The sequence below is a fragment of the Haemaphysalis longicornis genome, unplaced genomic scaffold (genome assembly GCF_048455015.1).
Source record: "Haemaphysalis longicornis isolate Haplotype H1 unplaced genomic scaffold, Haemaphysalis longicornis Haplotype H1 scaffold_5, whole genome shotgun sequence".
NCBI classification, from domain to species: Eukaryota; Metazoa; Arthropoda; class Arachnida; order Ixodida; family Ixodidae; genus Haemaphysalis; species Haemaphysalis longicornis.
This window is the reverse complement of record NW_027526385.1, coordinates 176,026,064-176,051,664: the sequence shown is the minus strand read 5'-3', so window position 1 is coordinate 176,051,664 and position 25,601 is coordinate 176,026,064. Positions and strand designations below refer to the sequence as shown.

The following is a 25,601-nucleotide window of genomic DNA, read 5'->3' as shown; positions in this document are numbered from 1 at the left end:
CGGCAAGTTGATTAACGACTGCAAACCATGACCGAGAATGCAGTTAATATATTCCGAGCATGAACTGTCAGTGAGGTCTATTATGTTTATGTTAACATCGCCAGTAATAATTATGTTTTTTTTTGGTACGTAAGACAGTTTAAAATGTTTTCAAGTTCATTGCAGAAGTCAGAATAAGATGAGGCGGGGGAGCGATAGATTGAACCAACAACCGTTTGCCTATTTGGCAGGAAAGACTGGTCAAACTCAAGCCAGACAGATTCACACTTATCAGTAGAAAATGTTAAGTCATAGCGGCGAGAGTACCTCAGTGAGTTAGAAACATACATGGCACATCCGCCATGAGGGCTGTCTGGGCGATGGGAAAATTCCGATACATAACCAGCTAAGCCGAACAGTTGTTCATTAGTAGGTGATAGCCAAGTTTCGGAAAGGCAGATAAGAGAGAAGTTTTTCTCCGCGAGGGTTAGGAAATTAACTAATTCGTCATAATGCTTAGAAAGGCTTCGTATGTTGAAATGAATGAGCGACTTATGTGTTAAACAGGTGCTTTGGAGGAGCAGCTTTAGTTGGTCAGCCGAGTAATAATCCATATCTAGCATGAAAAGCTAGGAATTTAAAACGATTTACGAGAAAATGGCCAGGTCACCGACTTTCGAGATGCCGTGTATGCGATCGCCCTGCGCTTTCTGGCCTTTATGCGGCAGTTTTCAACCCAAAGAAATTGCCAGTTCATCTCGTTCTTTTTGGCCAAAGCTTGAGCGAACAAGCGTTTGTTTTCCGGTGTCACGTGATCATTCACGTACACAGGCTTCTAACATAGATTCAGTTTGCAGCTGCTCTCGAAAGAGAAGGGTGTTTGACGTCCTTCCAAGGCTAGCGCATGCATCAGGCTTGCCAGGACCCAGCAGTTCTCGTCCAAGATGACGAGCGCATGCCTCGGGACAAAGCATTTGCACCCGAAAAGTTGAGCGCACGCGACAAGCCCGCCGAGACAACCAGAAACATTCGATACCCCCTCCCATGAGCATTTCTATTGGGTCGCAACAATTGTGCTGGACATCCGCTTTCGCAGGGAGTGATGGCGTCCATTTCTAAATGTTTGTTTCATTCGTTGTTTCCACCTTTGCGGCCTACTTCACAAGGCAAAGATGAAAAGCGTATTCACAGGATGGCAGCCACGCGAGAAGATTAGTAAGAATAAATCGTCCATCACCTAACATGTGATCACAATTCATTGGGAATACCATTCGATCTACTGATGACCACCCCGTTCTTGCTAACTTTCCTATTCCTCGCCACTTCAGTAGCAGCTTTAGAACCCATCTAAGCGAAGGGTACAAGGCGTGTGACCGGCTGGGTCCTGACCTATTAAACGGAGTGAGGGAGAGTAAATTCCTCCTCTATGAACAAACATCGATAAAGGTCAGTGAAGATTCACCCGTCGTCAGTATTAACTTAACGGCATCACGAAGATTAATCGAGCAGGAACTGCTTCGCAAAGGCTGTTAACTTCAACTTCTGACGGAAAGCGATATCCCCATTGAGAAATATCTTGGAGGGGCCATTCTCGGAGCAAGGAATATTGCTGAGACGAAAGCCAGCAGCGACGACAATGACAAAAAGGCCCAAGAATTCTACACAAAAGTACTCGTTGCAGATAGGTTAGGCACATCACAAAGAAAGCAAATTCGTGAGGTATATAAAGGACAAATAGCCATTGAAGAGACAAGTTTTATTTTTTTTTACCCTTTCAAGCTATTCACGATTTGTGTATAATAGAAACGACAATTTTGTACATGCGCAAAAATATTTTGAGGTTAGAAAGTTAACATTCAAAAATAAACATTCAAATCTTGGAATAATCACACTAATGACGCCTGTGGGTTTATTTTGCAGAAAATTTAATGACCCTTTATTATCTTTAGAATGAGATCACCCTATTCGAAACATGCCGAAAGATATGATCACAAATATTTTACTGTTTTAAAATGGGCCATTTTTCAGAGGTCATTGCTCGCATCAATGAGGTGCCCGGTCGAGGAAGTGATCTGTTCTTAGTCACCTGAGGCCGAAAAAAAAGACAGCAAAGAATTTGTTGTTCAATGATCGAAACGTGGTAAATCGCCCATACATTATTTCAGACACTCAAAGTTCAATACAGCAGGCCGGAATCACAACAGGTCGCACGATAACATTTTCTACAGAAATAGAGCAGACGAAAATCTCACGCTAGTGTCTAGTCAAGTGGCATTTTAACCACCGTGTTAAAATGATATCTATGGGATTCGTTGGACCATGGCTAGCTTGGCTCGAGAACTGTTTTTAAAATACCCAGGCTGTTATCTTCTTCAGACCATAGTAGTTAAAGTTGTTCGATCAATATGAAACGGTAATGTTCAAGACCAGTGTTCATTGGGAATTTCTCGAAAGCTCAATTCTACAAAGATGAAATATGTTGCCTGCGAAGTACTGACTTTTGCCGTCTGTTATTGGTATGCTGTATAATTTTAGAATTTACAATTCTACTTTCTCTAGGGAATTATTTTCAGAACGATTGCCGACCACTGCTCTAGCCATGTCCTTTATGTCCTTGCGGTTTTAGGAGGATAGTTTTATTCTGGGAAACTAGGTTATATTGTCGCTTTTGTAAGTAAATAGGTCTTCTTTTGCGTCGAAGCCGCTTTTACCTTCTGGTGTACCTTCTGAAAGCCGGGTGCACAGGGAATACGAAAACTCAAGATATTCTCTACAAAATAAGAATTCTTAATCCACTTCCGTCAACCATTGGCTAGAATAGGCCTAGTCAGAAAACCCTTTTTCCCTGGCACCTGGGGTGGAACCCGACACCAGCAACCGATTTAACTCTATTTCATAGTATCACTTCAAGCAGCCTGCAACATCATTGTCATCGCCAGCACGACCAAAAATGAATACACTATACTTCTTGCGTCCGCTCATGAGCACGATTTCTGTATGCATTACTTAGGTATCAGGCCGGTAATGTTTTACTGATAACAATTTTGCGGTCATTCGTATTAGCAGATATGACGTTACAATCACCCTAGGTGGCAAAAACATACACTACTAGATGCCCACTTCGGGATCCTACCGACTACAACGAATATGTCTCCATTACCCGCGGTAATAACACGTGAGCGCGTAACAGATTACCGATCCTGCTTGAACACAAGGCAGTTAGAGTCATGTATACGACGGGAATACACAATAAGAAAGTTAATCAAACAGTAGCTACTAAGGGATGCTGGTTTAGTTTTACTGAAGCAGTTGTTCCGGTTTTCTTCTTTTATTGGGCGATGAGCCAGTAGAAGTTCAACAAGGCGCCGACCAGCTCACCTTATTTTATCATTGTTGAAGTTGTTTTGTGTTATGGGGGCGCTTTTTTATGCAAAGAATTCTTCTTCAGCTCGCTAATCTCAACCGATAACTCAGTGCGAAGAACTTTGTGGGGCTCTAGGGATTGTTTGACTAAAGTCAGCATTCTGTGTAGGCATGATAAACTGAATCGCCTCAAATGACGAAGATGAACCACGCGCGAGAAAGTGAAAGATGCGTGAAAGAATCTTGGTTTACCAGGGGCACGGAGCACGTAATATTTATTTTATGTTACTCATTTAATGTTGAATTACAGATTCTCACGCTCGAGAGACACAAATAAAAAACATAGAATGTCAGCACGCAAGACATGGCTTCCCTAAAAAAATTTCTAGTGCCCACAACTCAATGCTTTTGTTTTAAAGCAATCAGTATAAAATTACAGAATACAGCAAAGCTCCAGTATAGTGCGCGTTATTCTTAAAAAATATTTGAGGACATTTTAAACTTTGAACTCGTAAAAAAAAGATATATTCAAATCTCTTTAGTTTTCCTAAAGTGCACGTTTCAGGTAAAGGAATTTCTGTCCACCGTTGCTGAATGAGGAAAGCTGCAAGGTGATGTCACTGGAGCTCGAATGAGAATTTTTAAATCGTCTCATGTGTACACACTTCGCAGAATTTGTGTGTTTGACATGTGGGGAGCATTTTGTTGCTCGTTACGGACAGTAAAAATTACCGGTAATGTTACTCACAAAGATTTCCAAGAAGTAATTTGTAGAGTCGTTTTCCAACTGGCATCAGGGAAGCGTAAACTTCAGCAGCGTCAACAAAGTCACAGAACATCGCCTCCATTGCGTCCATTGGGGCTGTCGTTAGGATCTTGTTGAGAATGCACTAGGATTTGGAAAAACAAAAACGCAGTTATGTGCGAAATAAACTTAACAGACTACGAGGCGACCACAAAACCCCGGCACCGACTTCGTTATTATGAATACTCTAGACAAAGTGGCCACAACGGTGCGTAATAGCCAGACTCAACTACTTGCATAAGACTGTTAAGATATATAAAGCTATCAATTACCGTTCATAATCATGAATTCGGTGTTAAACGCTAATTATGCAGAACAGCTCGAACTATTTCCACATCCTGGTAATTTCCGATAAGTTGTCAAATCCACTTAGGCAACACAGTGTTTTTGGGGCAGGCCACGCGTATTTTTGCAAAATTCCCGCACACCACGACCCTTTGTATTATCGCTCTCTCCCCATTAATTACTGTACACTGTGCTCGCTCATCTGTGGATCAGCTTTCTTTGAAGATTAGTTAAAATGCATCACATTTACCAGCATCCCTATGTAAAGAAAGTAATCCTCCTCAAGTACATAGAAGTTTGTAGACTGGGCTTCAATAACCTGGTATCACATCCCGAGTTTTCCCTGCCGCGGTAAATTTAATTATAACTACAAAGATACCGTGCTTTGGAAGACAAAGAACAGCTATTGAAAATTCACAAATATTTTCCTAAAATGTTGGGCATAATTTCCTAAACTGTATCATACCTGGTTTGCTCCAATCAGTGACCTGACCACCGGTGCCTGTAAGTGTAAAGTAAATTTTCCGAACAATTATTTCAGCAGCAGCATTTTTATCACAAGCGTTTCACGCACTAAAACAATTTGTACGCATACTTTCTCTGATACGATGTGTGTAGTATAGTTTTGCTGGCGACACATTCCAGATGTCGCAACTACAAACTACGAATAAACTAAGCAGTGAAGCTCAGTAAAACTTACGAAGCATGCGAAACCAATTAAAGTTTTAAAGATGTCATTGCAACAGAGGCAGCTGTTGAATTGGCGAAAAAAATCTGCGCAAATCCACCCTGTGATGGTGGTTGGACAGTGAAGCTGTAAGCAACACCTGCAACGATTGCCCATGCGACGCCACTTGTATTCGCACACATGGCTCTGAAAAGAGTGAAACCCGAGACAAGTGAAGTGCGCTTAAAGGTGAACTGCATTCAAACTTTTTTCACCAAATTTGATCCAAATAAGTAGTCTATGCTCTTAAAGTCACCATGGAGAAATTCTAAGCTTTGTAATCACAGAGCACTCCAGGTATCGTAGTTCAAAGTGTCTCTGAGCAGACGACGGTCGCACACGGCGGTTAGTCGCCAAAACAAGTTCCACGCGCCTTGTGACGGAGGAAGGGGAACCTGTCCCGTGGAGCTCGCGCTTCTCCGGTGACTTGCACGGCGCTCCGCCAGGCGCAGGATGCGTTCGCCCGGGGTTTCTCTACTACACCAGCGCGCTGACTGCCGTCGCCATCACATGTTTACAACTAACTGCATAGGTAGCAATGACCGCAATTTTTCTTTTCAATTCAATAAAATAGATTAGAAGCCTACAAACTATTTCCGCGCTTGCGAACGTTTCGGTGTTAGCAAAAGTTTGTTGCTTGAAAATAATATTTTTACTAAAAAATAGCGCGAAACGAGCACTTGCCCTAAATTTGCCATTCTATTGCATTTAAACCACACAAAAAAGCGATATTTTATAAATTCATCACCACTTGCACTATAAGCATTTGTGCGACTTTTGCCCTACTCGCTAAGTGAACCAATATGAACCTTTCTCGTAGTAACAAATACATCCGGAGAAACATCGGCCATCGTCTTCGCGAAGTGCGAGAACGAACGAAACTTCTCTCCTAAATAATAGGCGAGATTTTTGTTCAATTCCCAAGTGAAGTATTTATTGGAGCGTTAGATTTAGTTATTATGAAAGTAAAATGTTTTCAACAGCACCTGTCTCTGGTTAAACTGGTTGAAGTACAAAAAAGAGGTAGATAGGTAACTTTTTCGTGTTTTGGGCCATCGTGACATCATGAAGCTGTGGAAGCTGGCTTAAAGTTTCATACCACTTTTATAATTCGATTCTCGATGTGCAGCAGGGCGAAAAATACTAAGCGGATATTCGTGAAGATGTTTGCACGTAATGTATAGTAAAAATAGTTATTGATCACTGCCCGCAGGCGGTTTGTTCCCTTCAGAGAGAGCGATGTGATAGCCGAGGCGTCGGCTAACGAAAGGTGCTTTTCGGTATCGTACGAGCAAGTAGCTTTGAAAAGCAGGGCCGGCTATTTCACTCACAATTACAAGGATTGCTTATCCGGTATTTATTCTGATGAAAAATAATTACTGTCGGACGGTCTACCTCATCTCGATTGATAGCAACGTGATGCCGGAATTACGTCTAACTCCATTATACTGGGCAAACGCTAGTGAAAGTTCTCATGTGGAAATAACTGTGCGAAATGCGACACTACCATGCGCATTTGAAGGGGGCTCCGAGCGGCCGCTGGGTCTAGCGCGGCCGTTTCCGTTCCATAACGTACGTCTGCCCGGCCGCCGGTAAAGGTCGCGTTTTCTATTCAGTTTCGGTTCCAGAAACGCCAATGTCGCGAGCCGTTTGTGTCGCGCGCGTTGACGTTTTAAACGCAGCATTTTGCATTTCGCACCCTTTTTATGTGTACTATTAGGTGGCATTATTTTTACGTTGTCGAAAATTTGAGTGCAGTTGGCCTTAACTACACCCTTTATTACTTCAAAAATATTCTTTGTAAGGTTCAAGCAATGCATAATTCATGAACAGTGGTTGGTTGTATTGTATTGCTGAAGAACATGAGTGGAAACTCTGTTTATAAAATTAAAGGAAGCTCAAAGGTGGTGTTAGACGATCTCACTTCTCGGTCTCTGCCGCGGCTGACGGAGGTGACGAGATCGATGACAGAGACGAAAAACTGAGATGCCATGCGTTGGTGTGAGCTTCTTTTAATTTTTAGAACTCTTAGCGCATGAGAAAGGCGCGCACACGGCCGCTACACGTGCCGCGGGCGGAGCGTACACCAGCCCGAAAGGTTGCGTAACGCTATCACGTGTCATTCAGAGAGAACACAGATGGTAAGCCCGCATATGTGCTTGGTGAGTGCACAGTCTGGCTCCCATGTCTCGCATGGGCACGTAGCTTAATCGGTAAGACAACGGGCACTCGCTCCGTTTCTTTATTCGTTTCCGGTTCGAGTCACGGTGGTGCCAGTAACTTCATTTAGTTGTCCGCGGTAGTTTGCTGTTTACACCAACGGTGGCGACAGAACCATTGGGAGGTAGGATTATCAAGCTTCGATTTGAAACCAGTTCTCCATGGAAAACCACCCCCACCATGAGAATGCAGTGACAAAAGGAAGTACGTGGTTTCAGTTGCTGAGCAACGCATGCGGATTCTCCACTCCCTGGGCTCGTTGACCGATGAATGGTAATACTACAGAAAGGACCATCTGTCCTGCTTCCCGGCATGCTCCTGATATAGAGCGTTTTCAGTGCCTGCCCTTTGTGTTTTCCTAATAAAACTGGAATCGCGTGGCCTGAGCTTTGACACGAAAATGAATGCGTGTAGCCACAATGTTATCACGTTCTCCAAGTATTGTTAAGAGGTATTTTTTGGGAAGTGCTTAGGCTACAGTGTTTTGGAAGATCGCAGCAAGAGGTGGAAAAAACAGTAATGAACAGAACCCCGAAAAGAACTTTGTGGCATGTAACCAGATGACCTGGTAGCTATAGCTTATTGCGTTAAATCACATAGCATTCGTCATTTTTTGCAGAATGCTAGGCTTCGGTCCAGTGTCATACATGTGGTACTTCTGCTATTAGATGATAAGACATGGGTACACAGAGTGAATGACTGTGGCATGATATCTTGCCATAAATGGAAGCTCGAAGGCCGCAACTAAACGTTCCGAGGGGATGAAAAGATGCACTTTTTTATCTCTTGAAATTTACAGCCGAAGCTGCAAATTTATAAACATAAGACAATGACTCATTATATTTTCACCTCAAGGACGGCAGTACAATTGTCTATCGCTATTTGATGTAACTATCGCAAGGGGTCCCGCAGGCACTCTTCTTGACCCCGTCGCAGACAGTAGTTTCATGGTTCAGTGGTTGGATTTTTTCTGTTATTGAAGCTTCGAAATGTCGTTTACCACTATTTCTTACGCACTTTTTATGAGCATTGGAACCATATAATGGGCAGCTAGGTTGTCTCTTATTAAAAGCTTAATTCCCTAGTACCCTAAAGCTGCTTTTGTACAAATGTCTAGTTCGTTCAAAATGAGAATATGTGGCTTCTGTATAGAATCACGGTCAAGAATACCGCATTGTAGAAATAGAAAAAGTCCAAAATCGTGCGTCAGGCTTCATTCTTTCCAATTGTCATCGCACACCAAGCGTTACAGCCATTAAGTTAACCCTGCACCATAGGATGAATTTATTTTGGTTGTGTCTTTTTCCCAAAATATTCCAGAAAAATCCCATTCTAACAACAGTTACTGCATTCGCCATCTTACATTTGAGCACGCATTGATCATTACTACAAATGTAATGTTCTATCCTGCACAGAAAACATTTCCATGAGTCTTTTATCCCCAGCACTTGTGTTAGTTGGAACCGCCTTCCTCGTGTGTTGCTGCGATAATAGCTTAGCCTGCTTTTCGATCCGCTCAAACTGTTGTGGTGAATGCTTATGTTTACGTCGTTATTATCATCTTGTATTTGCGGTGCTACGTTTCTTTTTCTGTTGCACAGGATGCAACCCACTCACCTCTGTACTGCCCTTTCAGCCCTGAGAGTAGCTAGCTGACTAACTAATTAACTAAATAACCTACTTGCTTACTAACTAACTAACTAACTAACTAACCAACAAACTAACTAACCAACTAACTAACTATAACCAATTAACTAACTAACTAAATAAATAAAATTCTGCTATCTCATGCATTTCAGAAACTTCCCCGAGGCACCACGTGTGTTTGGCGATGCCGTTAACGTTTTCAGCATTGTTGAACCGCGTGAAGCGTACAGTTGGCTTCATTTCTGCAGCTCATGTGTGCAGTAAACACGACACCTGCGCTCCAGGAAGTGTGAGTCTATCCACGTGTTACGAAAAATTGCCGATACACCTTTTCCCGTAGACAAGAACTTCGGGCAATTATAGTACAAAATAAAGGCCCAATTCCACTTACAGTCACTGGCTTTCCATTCTGGCACGCCATAAAAGTCTGGTTGATGCACTAGAGAAGAGATAACACAAAGATTAACAACCATGAAATAAGCCAACAAAGAAACTAGGTTAATATGAGGCGTTTTTTGTCGCTGCCGGAAAGTTTGACAGCGGGACCCAAAAGAAGGGGGAACTTGTTAGCAGTCCTTAACTCCGTCACCCCACTGTATGTATGTCCAATTATAAGGGGCCTGTGCTAACTTGACAGCAGCGACAACTGGAAGCCGCGTAACGAGCAACCTACGTAGGATATGCAGCACCAGTACGTTATTAGTACTCTAAAGATGTCTTTTTGGGGCAGACTCTCAGAAACACACACAAAAAAATATTGGTATTTGTAAATCTATCTCTGTGTCTGCCCATGAATTCAGTCTACGGCCACAAGGTAAGTGTATACCTGGCAGAACCGTTCAGAACCACTGTAAATTCTGACATCAGTCACACATGTATCTATCATTTAGGTCATTGAATATCTAAGGCACATTTGATGCAAAACGTAAGTACTTTAACAGTGGGATCTGCGTTGTTTAGTTCGGAACACACGTTGGGTTGGTGTCTACGCTATCAAGCGGGAGAAACGACGCCTTGAAAATGGTGCAGAACGGCTTCAGCACGTGCTAGGTGAAAGCAGGCGCCAAATAAACAGAACTAGCGATGGTGCTTTTTTATGCAGAACAAGAAACAAAAAACGGAGAAAGTTATGTGCGCTGTCCCGAAAGGTGGTGCGCGGGCAGTACGACGGCGGACAAAATTGACCGGCATTGAACAAACCTTCATACAGTTCATTCCGAGGGTGGCGAGAGCAGCATGAGGTTACGGGGTTGCGAACAGCGGGAATGGGGTTAGGGAGCAGGGCGGAAACGACTATCGTTTTCTGAGGACAGTTGCAGTAAAAAAAGTACATACACTGAATGTTTTTCACATAAGTGCTGCCGTATTCAAAAATCCTCATGCTACCGGAAGGCTTGGCCAAACAAGAAGCGAGAACACATACCTCAGCCCAGCTGTTTGGAAACGACAAATCGATTTCTCCCTTGCAAATAACATTTCTGTAGGCCGCGTCACTAGGAGTGGCTGTTGAACTGCCGAAAACCAAATCCAGGATACGTGTAGCTGAAAGAAAGATGACAAAAAATTGCTACAGGCGTTCGCAGAGTCAGTAAATTGGAAAAATTGGTCTCTAGTGAATGGGTAGAGGCACTCAACATTACAGATCGAGGGGGCGGATGTCATATAACGCCCAAGTGCATCTCTCTCCACAGAGTAAAGCTTGCATGTACGCAAGCTTAATAATTGTGTGACCGGTTTTAAAGACGATAGTCTTTCTGGTCTACTTAAACGCCAAAAGTTTGGTCTGTATGTCTGTCTGTCCCTAGATACCGCCGCCCGGGCTAATTTAAGAGTTGTTGAACGACACTCAAAAAAGCCAAAGCATTTTTAAACCTCTGAATCTGGTGGCAGTGACCTGAGAAAAATGTTGAGCAGAAAGAAAACATGAGGTATATCCGATCAAAACAACAACACCTAAGTAATATTTTGGGTGTTCTTTTGTTTAGAAATGCTTGGCTGCCTAAATTAATCAAATGACACGCCCTGGAAAAAAGGAGAGTGGTCGCTCGCGGCACTACAAATCCTGGCGGAATTCCAAGAAATGACGAGATGTTCCAGTAGATGGCGGGTGGAACGTGCGTTGAGCTGTTGAACGCGGTAAATTTTAATCGACTTTATTAGAAATAACTCTAGTGGTATTTATCGCGAGAGGAGCGAGAATGCAGAGGAAGGGCATGGGAGGAGAGCGGTAAAGAGAAGGGAGGCTTATACTTGGCAGGGACGCAGACGACCATCCTTTTTCGACACGCCATCATTTTTTAGATGTGCCTATAAAATTATTAGTGTTTTCTATGTCCATTTCTAAAAATATTTTTTTCTTTCATTTTCTTGCCTATTCGCAGTGCCTTTCTGCGAGTGTTGTACACGTTCCTCCAAAATAGGAACGAAAGCTCGTTCCTCGTTCCTTGCCAATTTTGAAACGAGTTCCCGTTACAAGTTCCTTTATTGCGAAAGAAACGCGTTCCAGTTCCACTTCGAAAATTGGAACGTATCCTTACATGAACGTTACAATTAGGTTTTTAAATTAAAATATAGTGTAGAATAATCCTGGGTCTAAATTAAGTGAGACATTTAAAACTCACATCGAACTACGTATATTATACGAATATTAACACCACCGGCAGCAGATTATCTGGAGATAAAGATAATAGAAAGAAACTCTTCTAGGCGAATTTTTTCAGGGAGCACCGGACAAACTCCAGACGGCTCGAGGACATTTCGGTGCAGAATATTTCGGTGCGGAAAGTTCGGTGTACGGACATATCGGTGCTCGCACATATCGGTGTACGGGCGTTTCGGTGCACGCACATTTCGGTGTACGTACATTACGCTGTACGGACATTTCCGCGACCAAATTATCCGGTGCTTGCCTGTTTGCGACATCGGTTATATTTTTATTTCCGCTTAACGTGGGTTATGGACAACAATCTGGGGCCATCAATTTTTTTTTTGATTGATGCCATGTTCGATCTTTGCTAATTATTCTTAGAAATTCTACATTTATATATATTTTTCATACCTCTACCTGGGGACACCTGTTATGCAGCCGATTGAATTCTTTAGCACACGTTTTTTTTTTCATTTATGACAGGTTGTTAATTTATATTTGCTCTTTTTTAGCTAAGACAATTACCCGTGTTTACGATCGCCTGTTTTGGATTTTTTTTAAATTACACACCCTCAAATTACATAAATTACATGCACACTCTCAATATCCAAAAAGTAACAAACATTAGTTAGCCCCCCAGAATGAAGAAAATCTTATAAAGAGTGTTAGAAGGGCTGGGCTGCCTTGCGAAAATGAATTCGCGAACACTGGTCTAAGATATTGTCGGGGAGGAAAAACGGGCCTTTTGGAAAAGAGCAGCAGGTTCTAATGTCCTAAATGCTGATTAAGCGCGTACCGGTTGTGCATACAAATTCCATCCATTGTGTTCGGGACAACCAACCTTCGTTTAATGTTTACAAGCCTACATTTACCACATTTCAATTCTTTGTTCTAGCGCTCCCCCCTCCCTCTCACCTCGCGCCTGTACTCTCGAATCTCGACCAAATTTCTTTCTCAGCCATATTATTTTCGGTTTCCCCTGAAAATCCTACTGGCGGGGTGGAGTTCACGGTATCCGAAGCGTACCGCAGTGATTTTTTACTTTTTTTTTAGAACATACTGCTAGCCTTTTAGTGGAGGCTTTTGCAGGAATTGGGTGATACATTCAGAACAATGACATAGAACACTTCACGTTTAAAACAGAGAAAAAGCTTTACATTCACCATGGGCGCACGAAACCTCTATAATTTGACACAAAAAGCCACCCAAAAAGCCACTGAGAACACAATGGCCCCTATCCTTTGCTGACTACGCCCTTCCGCGCGTCGTGGTCATATCGACGGCGCCCCCACTCCAGGAATCGCTCTTTCTACACCTTCAGTCGCCCCATTGGGAATTGACTCATCAAGTCGCGCATATTATGGACACCCCAGGTATACATCGCTTCCTCCCATTATTAGGAGCAAATAAAATGAATAGGCTAGTGTGACGAGAGCGGCAACAGTCGTCTCCAAGTTTTCGAAGTCCAGTGGACGCAATGGTGAAGCACAAGTGACACCCGTCTCTCTTTACTTAGGGGGATGATTGCCGGCGGTGCTCAGCTTTGCCCTCCCCTAAGTAACGCCACCGTAATTGCCATCGGTGGTTTGTTAGTTTTAAGTAGAAGTGACACCGAATGCAACGAAGGCGAGATTGATTGAGGGAATAATTAAAACGAAATGCACACGCGCCTAATCGACCTCGTTTTTCTGTTGTTTTTTCGCGGAAGTTTTGCTGGGTGGGGGGGGGGGTGGCGAGAGGAATAGACTAAAAGCAGCAGCGTCTTGCACCGTTCGGTAAGTGAAAGGAAAGTGCTTTGGTAACACTTAAAGTATTAGGGTTGTTCACATGAATGTTAAAATAACAAAAAATGGTTCAATGGATCCAAATTAACAACGTTAATTTTTACCATCTGCTACAGAAATTGGGTTTCACGTGGCAATGCTCCGCCAGGGTTTAGCGTTCGTTTCCACGAATGGCGGCGCAAGCACAAGTCTCGAGTGTAAAATCATATCGAGCCACGAAATTACAATATTAATGCTAAAATGTTCAAAGAATGCCTGGAACATCCCCTCACTCAAAATGTCTGGGCCAAGACGTCGTGCACCAAAATGTCCGTGCACAGAAATGTCCACACCGAAACGTCCTGGACTGAAATGTCCGACACCAAAATGTCCGGATACCGTTTAGCAGTCCGTACGTTTCGTTGGCTACGTTGTTATTGGGTTGACAGGAACCGGTCTGCTCCTGAGCGCGGGGAAGGGCGAGTAGGAAGGGTGCGGAGGCACGGACATGGCGAAGGCAGGCCCGCGGAACTAATCCCCCTACCTCGACGAATGCCCAAGTGCCCAGTCTGGTCCCGGTCAGCCCAGTAACAATGCATACGACAGAACGGATGGACTGCTAAAACTCTCTATTCTTTCCCCGCCAGGGAACAATTCTATCGGCCAGACGCGCATTCTGGCCTCCCCAGACAAACGATGAAGGGTGAAAAGCATTCTCGCGACTACGCTATTCATCCGTCGAACCCCGCGTAAGCAACCAGCATGAAAACAAGCACAAGCTGTGGCCTGCTGCGTGGTTATTCTTTTGCATGTCACTTTTGAGGAAGCACGTACGGCTGAAGGGCGGGCAAACTGACCATTTTATAGGAAGAGAAACGCAGTAGCGCTTTGTGGATTTTAAAGTGCGAATGCACTTCTTAAGCGAGCCTGAATCTTCCGCCGCCGTCGTCCGCATAGCAACAGCTGCGGGTGCGCGCGCTCCTCGTCTTCCCTAGCAACGGGGGGAGATGGGCGCGCGCTACTCTCCTCCTCCTCTCTCCGCTCAGTGACTGCGGGTGTTGGGCGCCTCCTCTCCACTTCGGGCGGGAGAGCTCTCGTTCGCGTAGCGGGCGCTCCGCATTCCGACGCATGAGGGCGCTCGTGTAGCGGCCGCGTGGCACGGGAGGGTATTAGTCGAGCGCGCGCCGTCGTCGAGAGCGGTCGCTGGTCCTGCATCTCGATAACGATGATGGCGGACCGGGCAACGGTACCAGCAATAACGAGTGAAATATCTTTCTTTGTAGTTGTGTGCGTGTGTGTAATCTCTCGACTACTCATTAGGACCACGATATCCACCGTAATCGCGCAATTAACAACCATGCATTCGCACTTACACACTCTCCCCCTCGGGGAAGTGCGAGGGAATTTGTTGTACTCGAGCCTTGGCATCAAAAACAGCCAAATCCTAGCGATGTAACGGTAGGAACGCCGTTCCTGCCGTTCCTTCAGAAACGTAACGAATTACCGTTACAGTTCCACCGACCCTTTATGGAACGGTGGCGTTCCTCGGTTCCTCTGAAAAGGAACTACTTCCAGGAACGCCGTTCCTTGTAACGCTGTTCCGTACAACACTGCTTTCTGCCTTGTCGTCCTTCTGTTTTTTTATTTTTATGTATGCGTTTAGGGCTTTTCCACCTTCCTTCCTGGTATGTAAAGGTTAGTTGATTGACAGGCAGCCGTGTTTGCGTGTTTTTCACTGTGCCTCCGTTTCTTTCACGCCGGCTCAACTACAAAAATGCAAGGAAGCTCACAGTACTGCGTAAGACTTGAAGGTAGTGAAGCTGTATGCCACCTTCACGACCATCACGAAAGTTTAAGTCCACGATTGCAGCGGATTTGTGTCCTGTTCACTGCCTCAACGACTTTACGCCATCATTGTTGCTTTAAGTGTGAGCTTCGTTTATTTTTCGGAAGTGAAAATTTTTGAACATAACCTTGGGGCGGCGCACGCCATGACGTGTCTTTCAGGTTCCGAGCAAGTGTGGCCACGATTACGGCGACGCTGGGGTTTTGTATTTGGTCAATCTTGGCCAATCTCCTTAAGTGGGTATTCTTAGCTTGACAAACGTGCGACGGTGACGCCGGGCTGTCTCCGGGAGGCACGCACATGTCATCGCTCGGCATTTCCTTAGTTTTTAACTTCCGAGTGGTAGCCGCAATCTTGGCCGATCTCCCAAAGTCGGTCTGCTTGGGTTTACAAACGTGCTCCGGGGATGCTGCGCAGACGTCGCGGGGCGCCCGCTCACGTGCGGGTGCTGGGAATTCTTTTGGTATTTTTAACTGCAGAAAGGAACAATTAGATTTACTAAAAAGCTTCCCTGTTAAAATATCATTCCAATTCACTGGGGTTGCAAAAGGTTTCTAAATGCCGAAGATATATATATTTTTTCAGCCACCCGTACCCGGGATTCCATTTCGTTGATTTCAATTGCTGCTCTCCATTCAGGGTTTAGTTGCTCTTTCTTCAGATACGAGAGCTTTTTTGTGTGACGCCTTTATCTTACGTCGTATTGATTACTGAACTTATGAACGTGCGTGTTCACATTGGTAAGCTTGTAAATTCCTGCACTAGCTGCAACACTGAAAGAACATTTCGCTTCCCTTGGCTGGTTTCCGCACATTGACCTATTGATTGTCAAGCAAGCACGTTATCCGTTGTATCACGGAAGCAGGAAGGTTTCTGTGTGCAATGAGGTGCCGACGTAGGTTGTGTGTTTCATGTCGCTGTGGACGCCACGTTTGTTAGGACATATTATATCCTGCTGACTGGGTTACAGCGCACAGCAAAGCATTGAATCAGATTGCAGTAGCTCACGTATTTTCTACTTTGTTGGTGTGAAAATCATGTCACACGATTTCTTAGGCCAAGATTTCTGCGGATCAGGAGGACGCCCACCAGTGGGCGGAGCAAATCGTACGTCCTCCACATGAGCTCCGTGGATTTTCCATTCCTGTGGCCGACATTCCACACGTGGACCCACGGAAGGTATTCCACCGTATTCCTGAATGACAACGCACCCATAGTTCACGAGGATGGCTTGGTGGGCTAGTTGGTGTAGCATCATAAATGGGTTCACAGCGCACAAAGACGACGACACACAAGGAAGAGATGAAAGGACACGCGCTTGTCGTGTTTTCTCTTCCTTGTTTTTAGTCGTATTTGTGCGCTGTGAACCCATTTTTGATGCTGCACCCAGAGGACACCAAATCCTCGGCGGACGGGCCATCGCCCGAAATTCTTCGGCCTTTGTTGGCAGCCGGCCGGGCAAGGCCTGCTAACCTCAACGAGGCCTACAACGGCCACGGCTCCCACGCTAAGGCCAACGCTCTGTTCTGGCACGCTCTGGCACGTGCCATGACCCGCCATTCTTGCATGCTCGGGTGCACTGGCGTGCATTCTGGATGCGCGCTGGCACGAGCCGCAGGAGACTTTTCCAGCCCGCAAGTGCAGTCTCAGCCGCCGCCTAATCGAAACTCAGCGAGGCATTATGAAAGTCGTGCAAGTGGTTGGGGATCTAATCTCATCCAAAGACTACGAAAACGATGGGGCTGGATTACCAGCCACCAGCAACGAAGCAGCCGAGCCAAGGCTAGGCTCACTGATCGAGACTCCCTAAACCAGGAAGGCGCGCACCGAGAGCAGGCGCACGAAATCCAAACCCAGCTGGGCGTGCGCAGGACTGCCTTTTCCAAGAGAAGATATCAAGATAGTTATTCGACCGCCCGACGGCTCGAGCACGTCGCGTGTGAGTTACGCACTGCTCCGTGACAGTGTGTTACGCGGCGCCGCAGTGTCGACGAAGAGGGTGAGTGACGACATCTTCTGCCCTCACCCAGGACAGAATATCATGGTCGTGAGTATGCCAGCCATGTAAAATGCTAAGAAGCATGCAGAATCAGAGAAATTCAAGTCGGGAACCAGACCTACGCTACGACGGCGTATGTGACGCCACCCTACGACACATTCAAAGGCGTGATTCGCAACATACCCAACTATAACACGCAAGAAGACGTCACAAAGAGTCTGGTCAACACGAAGAACCCCGCGATCCTCCAGGTGAGATGAATGGGCATTACGAGCTCGGTCATTATCGTCTTCGAAGGTACCAAAGTTCCGTACTGCGTGTACAACCGTGCTGCGGAATATCGATGCTTCTTGCACAAGAAGGTGAAAGTCTGCAACACCTGCGGTCGTCTCGGGCATCGCACGGAAGTCTGCGCTAGCCCAAACGAAACATACGAAACAAAGTGGAAAAAAATGCCCGCCGGGGGGCGGGCATTTTTTCTACACTTTCTTTTTTTTTTCGAAATTCTTTATCTGCTTCAATGAACTACCACATCCTCCTCTTTGCTTTCCGAGGTTTTCATCCCTGCCAACTGTTATTTCTGTGTTATTTTCAACGAGCACCTCATTTCCCATTCTGATTCGCTACATGCATAAGCGGGCCTCTGTTCTGGCAGTCTTGGTGCATTAGGAAGCTTAAGAGGGTTCAACGCTGGTCGACCACTCTTGAAATGTCGTAGACAGTCGAGTCACGGCCCGGGGGTTAAAAAGAAGGTCCTCTTAACTCCGAGTAGTCCTAGTGGCACTGGCTACTACCCCCAAGCACAGGAAACAAAAATATCTTAACATAAATACCCTAGAAAGTGGAGGGGAAAATCGCCACGCTGGTGACGTAGTGGTTATTGCACCAGACCGGTATTCTGGAGGTCGTGGGTTCGGATCCCACCTGGCGGGCATTTTTTCTCCACTTTCTTTCTTTCTTTCCAAATTCTTTATCTCTTTCAATCCTCCCCTTTGCTTTCCGAGGTTGTCTTGACTGCCAACTCTTACTTCTGTCTTATATATATATATATATATATATATATATATATATAGGGAGTAGTAGAACTTTGAAGATGGTAGAGAACACAAAAGAAGAAAAACTTCGAACAAGGTAAAAGCACGATTGTGGCCTACGTTTTAGCAAAGAGAACTTGCATTCCTCAGGGAAGCAAGCCCTGAGGAAAGCAAGTTCTCTTTGCTGAAACGTAGGCCACAATCGTGCTTTTACCTTGTTCGAAGTTTTTCTTCTCTTATATATATATTTATATATATATATATATATATATATATATATATATATATATATATATATATGGCTGGCTACCACCCCCAAGCACAGGAAACAAACATACCTAACATAAATACCCCAGAAAGTGAATGGGAAAATCGCCCCGCCGGTAGCGTAGTGGTTATCGCACCAGACCGGTATTCTGGAGGTCGTGGGTTCGGATCCCACCTGGCGGGAATTTTTTCTTCACTTTCTTTCTTTCTTTCCAAATTCTTAATCTGTTTCAATGATCTACCACATCCTCCCCTTTGCTTTCCGAGGTTTTCTCGACTGCCAACCCTTATTTCTGTGTTATTTTCAACGAGCCCCTCATTTTCCTATTCTGATTCGCTACATGCATAGCGAGGGCCTCTGTTCTGGCAGTCTTGTTGCCAAAGGGAGCTTAAGAGGGTTCAAAGCTGGTCGACCACTCTGGACATGTCGTAGACACTCGAGTCACGACCCGGGGGTTAAAAAGAAGGTCCCCTTCACCCCGATTAGTCCGAATGGCGCTGGCTACCACCCCCAAGCACAGGAAACAAACATACCTAACATAAATACCCCAGAAAGTGAATGGGAAAATCGCCCCGCCGGTAGCGTAGTGGTTATCGCACCAGACCGGTATTCTGGAGGTCGTGGGTTCGGATCCCACCTGGCGGGCATTTTTTCTTCACTTTCTTTCTTTCTTTCCAAATTCTTAATCTGTTTCAATGATCTACCACATCCTCCCCTTTGCTTTCCGAGGTTTTCTCGACTACCAACCCTTATTTCTGTGTTATTTTCAACGAGCCCCTCATTTTCCTATTCTGATTCGCTACATGCATAGCGAGGGCCTCTGTTCTGGCAGTCTTGTTGCCAAAGGGAGCTTAAGAGGGTTCAAAGCTGGTCGACCACTCTGGACATGTCGTAGACACTCGAGTCACGACCCGGGGGTTAAAAAGAAGGTCCCCTTCACCCCGATTAGTCCGAATGGCGCTGGCTACCACCCGCAAGCACAGGAAACAAACATACCTAACATAAATACCCCAGAAAGTGAATGGGAAAATCGCCCCGCCGGTAGCGTAGTGGTTATCGCACCAGACCGGTATTCTGGAGGTCGTGGGTTCGGATCCCACCTGGCGGGCATTTTTTCTTCACTTTCTTTCTTTCTTTCCAAATTCTTAATCTGTTTCAATGATCTACCACATCCTCCCCTTTGCTTTCCGAGGTTTTCTCGACTGCCAACCCTTATTTCTGTGTTATATATATATATATATATATTTAATAGCAGGGGTGGCTCGGTGGGATTCGTATTCAGATACGGAAAGTGAGTCGGAGAGACTGATAGAAGCCAGGTTTTGTCGTGGGAAAGAAGCCAAGAGGAGCAGCGAGCCTAGGAGAAGGATGCAAAACGAGCCGCATGTCTCTAGAGCGTCGTAACCCTACAGGGAACCAAGCAAACAATAACAATAAGCGCACCTCTCGCTGCGAACACCCAGGCATGACCGAGTTAAGCCAAAGCCAATTTCTGTCTCTGTCGGTATCTTCCGCTTTTAAAGCGACCGGTATATCTCAAACGGCTGTAACCATTTCTCCCCGACCTTACTGTCGATCTTTTCTGGCATGCCATCTGTTTCCCTTTTGTTATTGGTGTTCACCTCTCCCTGCATGTGCTTCCCATCTCGCTGTGCTATTTTTTGTGCCTAACCATTATTCGCTCTAAAAATAAACAGAGCACGTGAAAGAAGGCTGCGTTTGTGCGCTGCAGTACTCACCGGAGGGCGCAATCTTGCTCACGAAGGTGACAAATATCGTACGGATGGTTGCAAGACTGTCTCGTAAATTCAGATTGTCGGTCACACCGCGCACAGTGCACTGTAAAGAAAATGTCCGGTTGGTGACTCGGAGAAGCGGTTCAAGTACTCTTACGCATAGAAGATTTTTTCTGATGGAGGCAAAAAGCAAAAACGGGCGTGTGTTCGAAATTTCGGCACGCGTTAAAAATCCCCCGGTTGTCAATGTTAATCTCGACCCGACCACTAGCGCGGTTCGTCGCCTGTGTGGCGTCGGCGTGTTAAACCGATAATCAATCACTGAAATCAGAAGACAACTCAGAATGTATGTGGCATTCACTTTCTGTTTTGCGCCTTCTTCGATAGCGAGAGTGGGTGTTTATTATGAAATTCCTCTTACACTTCGTATGATTGCGTGATTTAAAGAATATAGCAAGCGATAATCACAGATTTCTCCGCAGCTACATCGTGCTTGTGTCCTTTTCTTCCATTTCACTTCCCCACCTTTTGACGCGAAGTGATCCTGAATTGAATTGAAACTCGGTAAATTAACGCGGCAGCTCTCGGCCGCGTCCACCTGTTCTACGCACGTGCCGTCGCGTTCAACAGTCCTGAAGCACGCACCGGGGTAATTCTTGTTCCATTCTGCTGCAAGGTATGGACTGTGGTTAGCGCACTGGCCTGCTGCTGCGAGACCTGTATTCAAATCCCACGGGAACGCAAATGTGTTTTTATTCGTCTATTTTTATGTAGCGAGGATGTTGAGCGTATGAAATTGCAGGGGATGTGCATCTGCCGCAGCGGGCCAATCCCGATATGACTGTGCAGCGAATGCGCAGCGGGTTATCAGTGGTGGGGAACAACAGCACGTGCAGCCAATTACAAAGAGAAAAAACGCTTCCCGTGGTCGGAATCAAACCTGAGTCCCTCGCACTATGAAGCCAACGTATATCTGATTCAGTTATCATCGAATTCAGGGCGCACAGCATTTCCTTCGGGTTCGTGGCGCAGGCGTTGATTTCGCTTCGCGGCGGGTTATCGAGCGTGCTAACACGGTCCACATTGAGAGAGATGTGAAATCCAGAGGACGAAATGATCCGTGCCTGCCAGTCATGCAGAAAGTTCAGCGGCAAGTTCAGAAATAAAGGTGAGGTGATTAAATATGGATTACACATGGATTTGAGGAGGGACCGTAACAAGCTAGTACGAAAGAAGCCGAAAAATGACCTAGCCGTAAGGCGTTAAGTTGAAGAATTCAGGATCGCAGTGCAGAACCGGTATTCATCTTTTACCGAGGAAGCAGAGTTTACAATACAGAGAGCCAGCGACAATCTTACAGGCATTATCGCGGAGTGTGCAGTAGCAGTCGGGAGCATGATGGCTAGACAGGATACTGGTAAACTTTGCCAGGAGACCAAAGATCTAATTAGGAAACGGCAAACCATGACAATCTCTACCGCGGCTGACAGAATAAAACTAGCGGAGCTTTCGAAGTTAATCAATAAGCGTAAGACAGCTGACATACAGAAGTATAATATGGAGAGGATCGAATATGCTGTAAAGAACGGAGGCAGCCTGAAGCCAGTGAAGAGGTGTATCCACTTAAAAACAACCAAGGGAATGTCATCTCAAATAGGGATAAAATAGTCATAGCAGCCGAGGAGTTCTATGGAGATCTGTACAGTAGCCGGGACATCGAGGGTAATGCCGAAAGAGAAAGTAGTTCAGAGGAGATAGACATCCCACCAGTAACGACAAAATAAGTAAGGAAGGCTTTGAAAGAAATGAAAGGGGGCAAAACAGCTGGTGAAGATCAGATAACAGCAGACCTCTTGAAGGATGGCAGGCCAGTTGTAAAAGTAAAACTGGCAAACCTGTACACGCAATGCCTAATGACCGCGAGTGTACCAGAATCTTGAAAGAACGCGAACATCATCCTAACCCGTAAGAAAGGTGACATGAAGGACTTTAAAAATTACAGGCCGATCAGCTTACTGTCAGTCGTCCACAAGGTACTTACTTACCAAGGTAATCGCTAACAGAATTTCTGCCAGCTTATATTTCAGTCTACCTAAAGAACAAGTAGGGTTTCGTAAAGGCTATTCAACAATGGACCATATTCACACGATCAATCAGGTGATAGAGAAGTGCGCGGAGTAACTAAACCCCTATATATAACCTTGATAGAATATGAGAAAGCATTTGACTCGGTCGAAACCTCCGCAGTCATTCAGGCATTGCGGAACCAGGGTGTAGACGAGCATTATGTAAGAATACTAGAGGACATTTACAGTGGGTCCATAGCTACCATCATCTCTATAAGGAGAGCAGTAAAATGCCTATCAGGAAGGGTAACGAGAATTCCACTTTTGCAGCGTGCGATCCCCACGAAAAACTACCGTCACCGTTCCTCACGGCTTGTGCAAGAACTTAGCATCAAAGATTTCAATGTGCGGTTTAAATGGATTCCATGCCATGTTGGCGTCAAGAGCAATGAGACCGCTGGTCAGATGGCACGGAGTTCACTGCAATTTGCACCAACAGTTAAAGTTTCCCCCAATCACTGGAACGACTTCAGGCGAACAGTGGCCGAACATTTCAAGTCTCTGGGAAATTCCTATCACCAGCCTTGCGTCACAAAGGGGCTTACAAGATCGGAGGCAACATTGTTGTACCGCATCCGAACGGGCTCAGCGAAGACCACAGCATGGCTATTCAAGGTGGGCCTCGTGCGATCGCCTCTGTGTTCGTCATGTGCAGTGATAGGGGATGTACACCACTACGTATTGTGTTACCCAGAGCATGATGTCGAGTGGACTGCAATGCTCTCAGCGATTCGAAACCTGGCAGCCCCACACAGCACTCTGGATCACATCGTCTTTCCAAGGGGACATTGGATGCTGCGAAGAGACGTGTCACGCCTTCTCCTAAGCTTCCTTGAGGAGACGGAGCTGGCAAACTTGTGGTAAAAGGACACTATCTTTGGCTAATTAGGAGGAGCTTGGGCGGAGCAATTGCCGGCATATCCCGCCAGGCTAACGCTGCCTGATCCCACAACAACCACCACCACCACCACCACCACCACAGGTGGGAACAATGGTTAATGCATAATACCTCAGTGACCTCAGATTTGCTGATGACGTTGCCTTGTTAAGTAACTCGGGGGACGAATTGCAAAGCATGCTTACCACCCTGGACAAACAGAGTAGAACCGTGGGCCTGAAATTATTATGAGCAAAAATAAAGTAATGATCAATAGCTTCTGGACAGCACAGCGGTTTGAGATAGGTGGTGAGGCAGTGGAAGTTGTAAGCGAATATATCTACTTAAGCCAAGTTTTGACCCGTGATCCCAACCATGAGGCAGAGATAATTCGAAGGATAAGAATGGGGTGGAGTGCATTTGGCAGGCATTCTCAGATAATCAATGACAGTTTACCATTTCCCCTAAAGAATAAAGTGTATGACCGCTGCATCTTACCGGTTCTCACCTACGAGCCAGAAACTTGGATGCTGAGTAAGAGGGTTCAACATAAATTGAGGACGACTCAGCAGGCAATGGAACGCAAGATGATACGTGTAACATTAAGGGACAAGAAGAGAGCGAGTGGGTAAGAGAACAAACGCGGGTTAAGGACATATCAGTAGAAATTAAGATGAAATGACGTGGACATGGTATATAATGCGAAGGGAAGATAAGCGTTGGTCATTAAGGGTAACATAGCGGATTCCCAGAGAACGCAAGCGTGGCAGGTTGCGGCAGAAAGTTAGATGGGGAGATCAGATCAAGAAATTTGCAGGGATAAATTGGTCGTAGGTAGCCCAGGACCGAATTGATTGAAGAATAATGGGTGAGGCCTTATACCCTGCAGTGGGCGTAAATAGGCTGTTTCTGTGTTCTTCTGCGTTCTGTGTTCTGTATTTCTTTGTTCTTTTCTACGTCCTATTGGAAAGAACCACCAAAGTACAAGATGAGTTGGCGTGGAAAATAAACAGCTACCGCCACATCGTTCTACACTGGTCCGCGTTGGAGAACATGAACATTTCTAAAAATACCAATATCTCCTCGAAGGGACCATGCAACAATATCTATAAGCGCTTTCACTATTTGTTTCGCCCCTGAAACCACTGAAAAAGCATATAGTTGTTGCCAGCACGGAGCGGCACTGCATGATTTGCTCTTTGCACCAGATACGCCTTCCGTTCCTGCTTTGTTTTTGTGGCTTTTTTATAGAGTTGCTATCGAAAAGTGTTGATTGCTGCAACTGAAGGAAAACCGGCCAACAGCCGCTACATGCCCTTAGTGACGTAATTCCAGTTGTCGAAGAACGTCAATACCGGGAAACAGAGAAAAATCTTTTGAGTGAGTTTACTAGTTATCAGATAGCGTAATGTTTGGCTGAGGTACTTTTCGACCCCCTAAACTAAGTACTGGGTGTGTTAGGTGACTACGTTCGGCAAGCATTAAGATTCCAGTAAAAGTTTAAAAAATTGTGGCGGCCCCTTGAAGTCGCTGTTGAATTACATGGTAAACACTGGTGGATAACAGTTCCGTGAGTTGGGAGTAAGACAAAGAAACACCGACTTTTTGAAGTACACGAGGGCGAAGCTTGGGGTACAGGCAGATGACGTGGCTCGTGAGCAGGCTGCGCGAATGACAAGGACGGTCATCTATATGCACCACCCATTAGCGATGTCAACTGGTTCGCTTTGGAACACTCCTTCAATTCGGTTAAGCCACTTACACAAGGGATTTGCGGTTCGGTGCCAGTGGCGTAGGGAATAAAGGATTAAAATGGGTTTATGACACAAGGCTAGAGTGTTGGGTTTTCACGCAAGCGGCCTGGGTTCGAGCACGTGATTCTGTTTTTTTTTGCTGGCATCTTTCTGTGCAACAGGTTCTCTCAGGTGAATTCCAAAATTAAGTGCGAAAGTAAGAATAGTTGCGTATCTCTTGGTCGGTTTAGCTTACCAGCACGTTAATTGGTTGTGTCTAATATCACGCGAAAAAGAGCAGCACGTGAGTCTGCCTAGGCGACCAGGTTTGTCAAATGCGGAGGGAGGCTTGACTCGATCCTGACGTGCGCGCACTGCAATGCCGCGGGCGCATAATCGCTTTTACTGCGATGTGCAGGCATCGCATGGACGAGTTTTCAATATTTTATGAATCATTACAAGGAAACTGTTACCCTCTAGTTGGTTGGAAAATTTTGTGTCGTAAACACTAAACCCAGGCAGGACCAAGCAGCTCTCGCCTGAGAC

General features: G+C 45.4%; 1 protein-coding gene across 1 annotated transcript; it reads right to left on the bottom strand.

The window, feature by feature from the left end:
• Positions 1 to 4,037: 4,037 nt before the first annotated feature.
• Positions 4,038 to 21,683, bottom strand: LOC144140012 (uncharacterized). The gene is made up of 6 exons (XM_077672226.1): positions 21,678 to 21,683; positions 20,323 to 20,422; positions 10,450 to 10,568; positions 9,418 to 9,465; positions 4,899 to 4,934; positions 4,038 to 4,232 (listed from the first exon to the last, which is right to left on the bottom strand). The coding sequence occupies exons 1-6, from the start codon at positions 21,681 to 21,683 to the stop codon at positions 4,083 to 4,085; spliced, it is 459 nt and encodes a 152-aa protein (XP_077528352.1). The 3' UTR covers positions 4,038 to 4,082.
• Between the last annotated feature and the right edge of the window lie 3,918 nt (positions 21,684 to 25,601).

What these genes read in the sequence shown, in the direction of transcription:
- LOC144140012 (XM_077672226.1), bottom strand. An exon ending in GAGCAAGATTGCGCCCTCCG is followed by an intron (nt 10,569 to 20,322) that starts GTGAGTACTGCA and finishes TCTTTCTTTCAG; the next exon opens with CTACACGTATCCTGGATTTG. An exon ending in TTCCAAACAGCTGGGCTGAG is followed by an intron (nt 9,466 to 10,449) that starts GTATGTGTTCTC and finishes TCTCTTCTCTAG; the next exon opens with TGCATCAACCAGACTTTTAT.